Source organism: Micropterus dolomieu, linkage group LG07 (assembly GCF_021292245.1).
Source record: "Micropterus dolomieu isolate WLL.071019.BEF.003 ecotype Adirondacks linkage group LG07, ASM2129224v1, whole genome shotgun sequence".
In the NCBI taxonomy this organism is placed as follows: Eukaryota; Metazoa; Chordata; class Actinopteri; order Centrarchiformes; family Centrarchidae; genus Micropterus; species Micropterus dolomieu.
In genome coordinates this window covers 2,022,089-2,032,141 of record NC_060156.1, presented here as the reverse complement: position 1 = coordinate 2,032,141, position 10,053 = coordinate 2,022,089, and the positions used below count along the sequence as shown (strand labels likewise).

Below are 10,053 nucleotides of genomic sequence, written 5' to 3'. Positions count from 1 at the left end.
CCCCCCCCCCCTCCCCCGCTGGCCCCCCCCCCCCCTCCCCCCCTCCCCCCCTCCACTACCAGCCTTCCTTCCTTCCTCTCCTGCCACTCCCTGTCTTCGCCATCCGCAGATCCCCCCGCTGCATCCAGTGAAGGTCACTCCCCTCGGTGTGCTTTGCCTCGTTCTGTCTTTGTCCTTCATCCTCTGGGTATTGTGGATGCTCGGCACAGCGACTCTAGTGTTTCTGTATGAGCACTGATAACGGGTAACAATTCTGGGAAAATGTCTGCTGTGTTGGGGACAGAAGCCAAATTATGAAACAATGTAGATAAAAGAAAAAAAATAAACATCTGCAGAATTAATCACAAGAGGCCTCTGAAATTTTGAGAATTCTGCGCCCTTTTCCTGATAAAACACTGGCTCAGGCTGAATCTGATATCCAACTGTACTGTAAAACTTGGCAGTACGCCACAAGCTGCAGAGCAGAGCCTTGATTTATAGACACTTTCACCACCACTTCAACGTGCATACAAAAATGCAGTGATTATAGTTTGGTTTCAACCTGTTTTTATCATGCAAACAAATCACAGGTGAATATTAGTGGCCGGCAATGTGAACGTCTCAGTTAGAAATAGCATCACAAAAATGAAAAACATCCAGTGGAGCTAATGTACTCCTCCGTTTGAAAGGCTTCCTGGACCGGGCCCTATAATGACTTCAGCTACTGTATAGCTCTTTCCTTATAAAAGGTAAATGGACGAAAATACACAATGCATACTTAGGAACTTCTCCCATGGGGATCGGACTTGCTCACAAATGGAAGGCTTGAGCGTAGGTGTTTCCGCGATGCATGTTGTTCATCTCAGATGTGAAGATAATGGAACCTGTGGGGACTGAAATCTGTTAATGTACCGGTAAAAGGAAAAGAAGGCCCATCAGTGTAGTCTGTGGGAATGTTAGACAGAGCACTCAGTGAGCACAGGTGAGCCACTTTCTCATCTGAACCTGAACCTAACTTAAATATATCTTCAAAACTTTACCTAAAATATTCTGCAATAAAAATTTCTCCTGAATAAAAGTGTTTTTTTAGCAACTTTAGTGAGACTGACATTATGACCCCCCCCTGATTTGGGTGAGTTGCTTTCTGAAATATTAATATGTACAGTATGCTTACATTTATTTTGATCTGTTGCCAAGTGAGGTCAGAAGATTTTCCTACCGGTTTGCTGTGGCACACCAGCATTGAGGGGTTTCTTGCTGTCACTGAAACAGCCAGAGGAGACTAGCCTTGCCCGGTAGCTTCAAAAGAGAAAATGCTAATGCTTTCTATGACAATGTAGACAAAATGTACAGAAATGAGTTTGTCACGCTGGCCTGTGCCATCTCAGCCACATGGATTTGTATAGCTCCATCCCCCCCCCCATGTCAACTTCCGCTATTATTTCCTGATCAATGAGCCAACTGCTAGCTGAAGGACAAATCCCTCTGGATGGATGAAACATATGCTCTTTGTTGACTTCCTGAAACATTTCGATTAACATACCTAGTGCTCAAAGGGGAAACCCTGTTCACTCTGTTTGGACAACCACAAGTCTCAACTGTCAGTTCATGGACTGAATTATGCCACGTGTCATTCCCAGCCCACTGCTCATCAGCTCCAACTATTAGACAGTAGTAGGAATTGTGTGACAACTTACCTGCCCATGGGGCAACCTGTCACAAGTGGACACTTTCTACAACTCCTTCTACTTCTACTGTAAATCTGAGTGGGAATGGTTGGTTGAATTTGGCTCCACAAGACATTAATTACACGTCCGTCAGTCTGTCTTTCAAGTGGATAAGACTGAAAGCAGCAGCAAGTTGCTTAATTTACTTATTATTCCTTAAAAAAGTAATTACGCCCTACTTTACTTATTAGCCTAGTGGGTATTTAACACAGGCTAACTAGTTATGTTACCCCATCCTAAAAAGTGAGGAAAAATGAATCCACTTTACTTGAACAATAATTAACCCTGGGAAGAAACAATCAGCCGAACTGAAAGCACTGCAGCCTGTTAGACCAGATGGTGCTGTAGTACAGGCTACTGATATATTTAATAAAACAAATCTCACAAAACAATGCAAATCTCTCCCGACTTTTTAACTAATAACAAATTCATAACAGCAGAGAAAACCAAACATTTAACGTTTCCTGCCGCAACTGCAAAGCAAGTCAGTCCAGACTTCTGAACTAAAGCTTTTCTGCACATGTATTTATAAGAACAGAATTCAGGGTTAATAAAAACATTAAACGTTGCTAAACACCACTCTCTCCCGACGAGTGAATGCATCACTGGCAGCAGCTGCCCGAGTTTCTTTCCATAAGTTTCACGTTGCCGTGCTGTTATGTTCTTTGCATCTCAGTACTTACTGGAAAAAACATCTCTGCCTCGTCTCAATTCTTCCTTTAGCTTTTTGGCCAACAGGTGACATGAGCAACATTATGTCCGACTTCTCGATTTGAACTGCCCTGTTATTGCTGGTAAGATCCTGCCGCGCAATCGCTATTGTTTTGGATACATCTATTACACAGCTAGGTACCAAGGAAAAGTAGTAACTTGGGTGGAAAACATTTTATTTATGAAATATCTTAAACAAGACCAGCTTCTCAGATTTCACTCTGCACAGAAATATACAGAAACACATCCATGTCAGTAAGCCTCGCTCTGCCAACTGTAATGACAGTCCACAGCAAAAAAAATAAAATAAAAGGAGACACAACCAGTCAAATAGAAGATTAAGTCTTATTTGAAATGAAAGAAGCAAAAAATAACAGTTCCTACTTTTTAGTGGATTGTTACAGAATGTTACAGTGATAAACGGGAAACTACTGAGCTGACCGATCTCTTGGAAGAGCTGATAATTAACAGACACGGCCTTAACACTGACCTATTAGTATTGTTATGTTGCAGCAATACAAGTTTTACTGTTTACTTTACAGGTCATTTTAGCATATTTCATGTATTTTTCTGTTGTTACTTACAAGTAAATTATCATTTCAGTGAAGTTTATTGCTCAGTAATGTTTTGACAGTGAGTTATTTTGTAAAATATCATACCCGAGACATTCTTTACCACAACTCCTTATAAACCAAATTTGAGGGACCTGTTTATGTTGTACACAAATTCCGGACAATATATCATCATTGGATTAAAATTATTCTCAAATATCAATATTACTATCGACTTTGAAACCCCACTCTTAGCCTGGCTCTTAAAAAACAAACAAAAAAACAGATTTTCAGTTGTGATAGTGAGCTCATGACATACTAGAAGAAAACTGGTGTAAACAGCAAACAAATCTTCCTCTATTATGTGACTCACTTTGCAGACAGTCTTAGCAACACCTTTGGCCAAAAATACCAAATCTAGACAGCGATGAGAGAGTCCTTCTGCGTCAGCTGTAAACACTTTGTCCCCGTCACTGAGGAGCCAGTGGGATGCCTCTAGCATCGGTGACTTGGCCCTCCTGCAGGTTCTTGACCAGCTGTGCCAGCCAGCGCTTCGTGGTGGTGTCGTCTTTCAGCACCTGGGCAAAGGTGCTGTCTTTCAGCTGGTCCGGCAGACACTGACGCAGGGCTTCTCTGGCTCTGAGGAAAGAATACCCCGCGTCACAAAACAATGTTCTTTTCTGCCAACAGCATCATATTATAAAGCAGACAGCTTCTCGTGTTGGTGGCGCCAAACAGCAGCGAGAGGTAAACCTTTGTAAAAGGTCAGAGCCTCGCTACCTACAGTACATCTTATAGACATATACTTCCTGACATTTTACCAAGGTATTTACGATGTAAGATGGTATTTGTGGAAAAAAATAAAAAATAATTCAGAAAGGAGTAGAGGGATTTTTCTGTTTACTGGTCTTGTAAGGACTTTAGCAGGGATGGTCTTTATTTCAGGCAAAGTGTGCCCAGAGATAATAGCCCACCACAAGTAACCAGAACTCAAAGCAAGACTTTAAAATTGCAGCATCCAAAAAAGTAAAATTTGTTTTCTAACGATATGAAGAGGCTGACCGACAGCCATCACACGCTGTCTTTATGTAATGGCTCCTCCTAGTGGCAAGTGCTGATGATCAAATTCTTCAGTCATAGTCTGAGTTGCAAGGAAGCCGAACGACATACAAGTGGAAACTCAATAGGACAAACAAAGATGAGAATTCAGCAAATAAATATTAAAACAGTTACACAATCATTCAGTGGGGTTTGTGGTCAATGTTTTATAGGTTGGTAGGGCACTGGTTTTTAACATGTGTTGGAGATTCATTCCAAGAATTTAGGACACTAAAGTAAAAAGGCTGACTGAAATCCAGTTGTGTTCGGGGGACCTTTAGCAGAAGCCAGTCATCTAAACCAGCATCAATGAGGTGTAATGTTGCAGCACTCCAACAAGGACTTTATAGATTAACAAATATCACTGTTTATTATTACACCCTGTGACAAAAAAGATGGGCAGAAAGAAGAAACGTTTGTGCATTTTTAAGTTAAAAGCTTTAATCTGATGCAAAACTGAGAGGCTATCTATGAAGAACTTTGTACGCTTGTAAACAATGTTGTGCTCTAATAAATTTTTTGATCATAAATGCATTGTAGAGCTACAAATGGTGATGAAACAGCAACAAAATTTATTTAATGTTTTTCCAGCTCCCCTAAATCAAAGAACAGAACATTTTATTCTTGTTGTTTTTACTTCTAATGGACACATGTAATATGTTTAATACTTTCTGTGAATATAATCCAATTAATCTTATTTCCATCCTGTACAGACGCCTTATTTTGAAAACAGGACGTTGTCACATGTGTTTCCTCCTCGCGCTAAATTCATCCAGTCCGACCCGGTTTGATAAATGCTGTTTTATGTGGTTCTGGACTTCACAGCCTCTCTTCATACTAAAGAGACAAACTGACAGGATAAAGTCTCTAACCTGCCTGTCAGCTCGCTCTGGGCCACTTCACTTACCGTAAAGGCTTGAATACGTGTGCACTCCAAATTCAGGTGCGGCTTGCTTAACCTCCTTCTCACAGACGAGTGACAGAAACAGACCATTAACGTTACCGCAGTTACCTCAAAAGAAAAGTGACAGTCTCGAGTCGGATGCCAAAGTGTGTGAGCGTGTGAGCTCACAGCAGCGCCCACAAAACACAACGTTGGAGGTCTGTAATGTTATTATGAGATGTGTAAAAATATTTTCGGTTCATTTTGAACAAATTAGACTGTGGCGGGCCGCCATGTGTCGTTAATTAATAGGAAACACTGTTTAAATTACGTTGATGTATATTTGTGATAAATCATTTTCACTCAACAGTAGCTAGGATCAGTCATGTGATCGACACAGTCATGTGATGCAGGGTCCTACCTGAGATTATCTGAGAGGCGAAGGTAGCAGCGAACAACATGCTTCAACAGGCGAGCTGATGGTTCTTTGGAGAGCTGGAGCACCATTTTGCCCTGGAAGTAAAGAGAAGGAAATCATATTGTAATGGAGGATCTCCTCTTATTAGACTTTGCAGAGGAAGGTACTTTTTTATCAAGGGACACTTACAAGGATCATAGCCACATGGGAAAAGCGTTCATACGTCTGACAAATATAGGCCAGCCCCGTGTCATCCAACAGGATCTTCTGCAGTATGAAAGTAGCAACCTGTCACACAAAAAAAGTGAAGAATAGCGAGATGTTACCTGAGGTTACGACCCCTTTTGGTTAGCCACCAAAACGGTCACTTACTAGTAATATATTTCATTACCTATAAGACAGTGTAATTAGCAGCACAGCAGTGCTCACAAATCTTAATGCAAAGCAGCAGATTGGGAGAAATGACTGATAGGAGGACACATTGTGGTGCTATTACTGTATACCAACAGTAGGGCTGGGCAATATGGCCAAAACTGTTATCACGATAAAATATTTCATACCATTTGATATCAATTATTATCACCACTGTTCCGCCAGTGTATGAATGTTGTGAATGTTAGTTTCCGTTTGAGCACTTAGGCTCAGTGTATGAATGTGTGTGACTGGTGAATGCAGATGTAGTGTAAAAGCGTTTTGAGTGGTTGAAAAGACTAGAAAGGCGCTATACAAGTACGGAGCATTTACATTTATTAAATTTATAACAATCTTTATCAGGTGTCTGTCTATTACACTCCCACACAAAAAAACTGTTTTAATGGTCCAGCACAACCAGTTTTTCATTATATTCCAGTCAAAGCTGATGTTGTAAATGTATGTATAGTACCTTTCTAGTCTGTTCGACCACTCAAAGCTTTTACACCACATCTGCATTCACCAGTCACACACATTCATACACTGAGCCTAAGTGCTCAAACGGAAACTAATATTCACACACATTCATTCAGTATCTTGCCCACGCAACCAGGGGGAGCCAGGGATTGAACCGCCGACCTTCTGATTAACGGCCAACCCGCTCGAACTCCTGAGCCACAGCCGCCCTACAAATGTTCATTTATAGATTTTCCTGATGGATAGTGGTTACAAAATAATGATGCATGTCGCTTTGTACAGCCTACGTCAGCTGGTTAATTTCCCGAATCTTTGCGGGGTCTTCAGACCACGGTGGGCTGAAGGAACCTTTTAGTTCCTTGAAAAGAGATCCGGGGACTTAAAATTCCCGGGTACTTTTGGTATAAACGCAGCTGTTTGGAAAGCAGCTGGAACAGTTAAGTACCGTCTTGGAGAGCTCGCTCCCCGATTCCATGATGCGAAGACACAGCGGGATGATTTCAGTGGTGAGGAGGAAGTTAATAACTTCTTGTTCATCTGTTTTGACCAACGCACCTGCAAAAAACGCATAAAGGTGGCTTGATGAGAATGATGAAGACACAGTTTTCTGAAAATAACCCCTCAATTAAGAAGCAAAACACCTAAGCGGGAGCGATGTTTACCTATGACTCCGAGGCTGGTAAGTCGCAGGTACTCAAACGGCCGCGTTTTGCTCACAGTGTGCAGAAAAGGGTAAAGGAAGAGAGGGATGTGAGCAGCCAGAAAAGCTGACCTGGTAAAGGAACAAAGAAATAAAAGCATTTTAATCAGTCTGACCAGACTTACATTCACAGTAAATAATCTCTGGGGTCGCCTTTTTAGCTTCATGCATATGACGGACAACGGAGACAAATATAAATACCTTCATTAACATTACAAGTAATTAACTTCATTAGGAACAAGGATTAAATACCCAGTTATCAGATGTAAGACAGTATATTATACATACAAACATTTAAAAAAAGGAAATAAGTGTCATGTCTGATAAAGAAGTCAGTTCTGGGGCGTTTCTTGTTTCATACACTGAAGAATTCTAGTCACAAGAAACACCTAAATTCTTAAAACAAATCTCATTGAAGTTTTTTCCAGTGACTATTTTGCTTTGATCTGGATAACAACTGAACAATTTCAACAAATTCAGATCATATCATGTCAGGTGTCGCGGGGGGGGGAATAGTCCAATAGATTAAGTAGCAACATCTTTCTGCTGGATTACACAGTCTGCCGTCACTAGCATCACAAGAAGCAAGTCAGTAACAAAAACCACTGCGATTTTTCATTATATTGAACTCCCCATTACCGTGTCTCTGGGTGTGAGGCAACACACTGCAGAAGTGCTAGGGCATTGCACACTCTGTTGGACTGGTGAGCCGTAAGCGTAGGTGGGTTTATAGATGGATAGATGTTCACTATTTCCTAAAAAGAGAAACATGTTAAGGAAAGAAATCATCAAGGCCACACAACAGCAGATATAATGACTTATATAGTGACCAAAGACATACTGTGCTACAGCTAGGGATGGTACACGGTAGGGGTGGGTATCGCTACTTGACTTGTTTTTGGTATCGACTGAAACAGCCCAGTATCGTAACGTCTCCAGTCAAACCAGTACTTCAATCGATACTTTCTGTAACCAGATCGCGGCAGAAAAATGACTTTTGTATGGTTTTGCCTGCGGCACGGTTGCCCCGGCCTTTCTGTGTGGAGTTTGCATGTTCTCCCCGTGTCTGTGTGGGTTCTCTCTGGGTGCTCCTGCTTCGGTTGATTGGTGACCCTAAATTGTCCTTAGGTGTGATTGTGAGTGGGACTGGTTGTTTGCCAATGTGTGGCCCTGCAAGGGATTGGCGACCTGTCCGGGGTGTACCCCGCCTTTCGCCCCATGTCAGCTGGGATAGGCTCCAGACCCCCGCGACCCTGTACACAGGATAAGCGGTTCACGATGGATGGATGGATGTTTTTGCTTGCAGCCAAACAAACAAAGCAACACACCACAACAGAGCAGCACACTTTTATTTTTCATTATGTAAACTTTATAAAAAAGGCCTGCACGCGCTCAGTCCATGCTGATTTTAACAGCTGCTCACCTTCAGCTGCGTCTCTGGCGTGTTCGTCAGGCTTTTTTGGCACAGCAGCAATCAGCTGATTTTACTGACGGAGCCTCCGGCTGAGGCTGCTTCAGGTGTAGTCGGTTTGATCGGCTGGACGTGCAGCCTCTGAGAGTCTTTAGTTAAGTGACTTGTTTAAACAAACTCCTTACTCGTTTTATACCTGTGACTGTCATTTTTGGATGTTTGCGACTCACCACTAAACGAAAAAACACTGAGATCTTTCAATTCATTTCATTGATCGAAAGTTAACAACATAATTTTCCGTTGTTTACTTTTAACACACGTAGTCCAACAAATAATTACCTTAAATTCATTTCCCACAACTTATTTGGTCACTAAACTATTTCACTCCTCCTGTCTAATTTAGATGTAAAAAAAAATTGCAAGCTGTAGTCTTTCCCCGTGAGCACGACCTAATTAGGATGAGGAGCGATCTGATACAATTTCCCAATATTTTTTTGTTATGTGAACAACAAATTACATAGAAAATAATAATAGGCTACCAATCAACTACTATGGCTTCAACAGGTAGCATTTTTTGCAAGGTATCGAATGAAGTACTCTACTGGTATCTGTATCACTTTAAGGGTGCTGATTTTGGTACTAGTATCTAAATTTTTTAAACGATACCCAACCCTAGTACAGGGGTCATACCTGTAGCAGGGCAGCAATGGTGCCACAGGAGTGCCAGAGCATTGGTGCCAGGTCTGGCACAGACTCGCGTTTCTTGCTTAGCTCCAGCAAGGCATTTTCTCTGGTCTCTGGACTGGACAACTCATTGATCCATTGGTAGATCTTCTCCCGGTCTACCTGGGCCAGGGCTGTGACGTTAGTTACAGCCTGTTAAAGGATGGGGAAATAATCAACAAATGCAAACACTAGACAGTCTAACAATATGGCATCCAATAACTAACAATAAGGTATTCAAAAACATGATTTCATGGGAGGAAATAGCTTCATCCTGTCGTGATTGTGAATGAATTGGCAGTTTTATTATTATTATTATTAAGCGTTCAACGTTATGACACAGCCAAAATATATAGGTTCCACTTAGGCACTGGTCCAGCCTTTACAAACTATGCAGCCAAACATTGTTCAAATCAACAAAGCTTTAGGCTCTAGTGGAGAAATATTCCATGTAACAGGTAACGCTTCAATTGAGAGTTTGCCAACAAAAGGGGAAAATGTAACGTTGTCAAAACGGCTGTAAGTTACCGAACAGTACGTTACGGTGATATTAAATACTCACTGCTCCCGTTGCCAGCATTCTCTGAAGATCTCTGTGGTCCAAAAGTGTTGTTAAAACTCTACAGTATCAAGTGAAGAGTGCTGTGGTTGCAAACTAATGTGGCTGCAAATAAAACAAAGTTCGCGTAACGTTCGTTAACGTTACACAGGACGGGCAGCTAGCCTAAGCTAGCAGCTAAGTGTCTTGACAAATGAAATCCAGTACGCGCGTTTATCAGCGTTACAAAAAACATAACTTCCTTGAGATAACGGGGTAACAAAACGTTAATGTTCTCATCTAGACGTATCGACAGCTGAAAACGGAACGCTATTGATCAGATAGCATAATTCAGCGGCGACTTTTTGTTGCACGCAATGGAGGCGAGCTAAAATCTTCAAAATATCGCGAGAGGAGGCTCGGGCG

The 10,053-nt window shown here is 41.7% G+C and overlaps 1 protein-coding gene across 1 annotated transcript; it reads right to left on the bottom strand.

Annotated features, from left to right (window-relative positions):
- Positions 1-2,576: 2,576 nt before the first annotated feature.
- cnot9 (CCR4-NOT transcription complex subunit 9) lies at positions 2,577-10,048 on the bottom strand. Its single transcript, XM_046054250.1, has 8 exons — positions 9,652-10,048; positions 9,057-9,242; positions 7,595-7,710; positions 6,918-7,027; positions 6,701-6,810; positions 5,557-5,655; positions 5,371-5,462; positions 2,577-3,607 (listed from the first exon to the last, which is right to left on the bottom strand). Exons 1-8 carry the CDS (start codon positions 9,667-9,669, stop codon positions 3,439-3,441), a joined length of 900 nt encoding a protein of 299 aa, XP_045910206.1. The 5' UTR covers positions 9,670-10,048; the 3' UTR covers positions 2,577-3,438.
- Between the last annotated feature and the right edge of the window lie 5 nt (positions 10,049-10,053).

Coding starts and splice junctions, on each gene's coding strand:
- cnot9 (XM_046054250.1), bottom strand. Junction 6,811..6,917: donor TACCAGCCTCGGAGTCATAG/GTAAACATCGCT, acceptor CGTTTTTTGCAG/GTGCGTTGGTCAAAACAGAT. Junction 5,656..6,700: donor GGAGCGAGCTCTCCAAGACG/GTACTTAACTGT, acceptor TTTGTGTGACAG/GTTGCTACTTTCATACTGCA.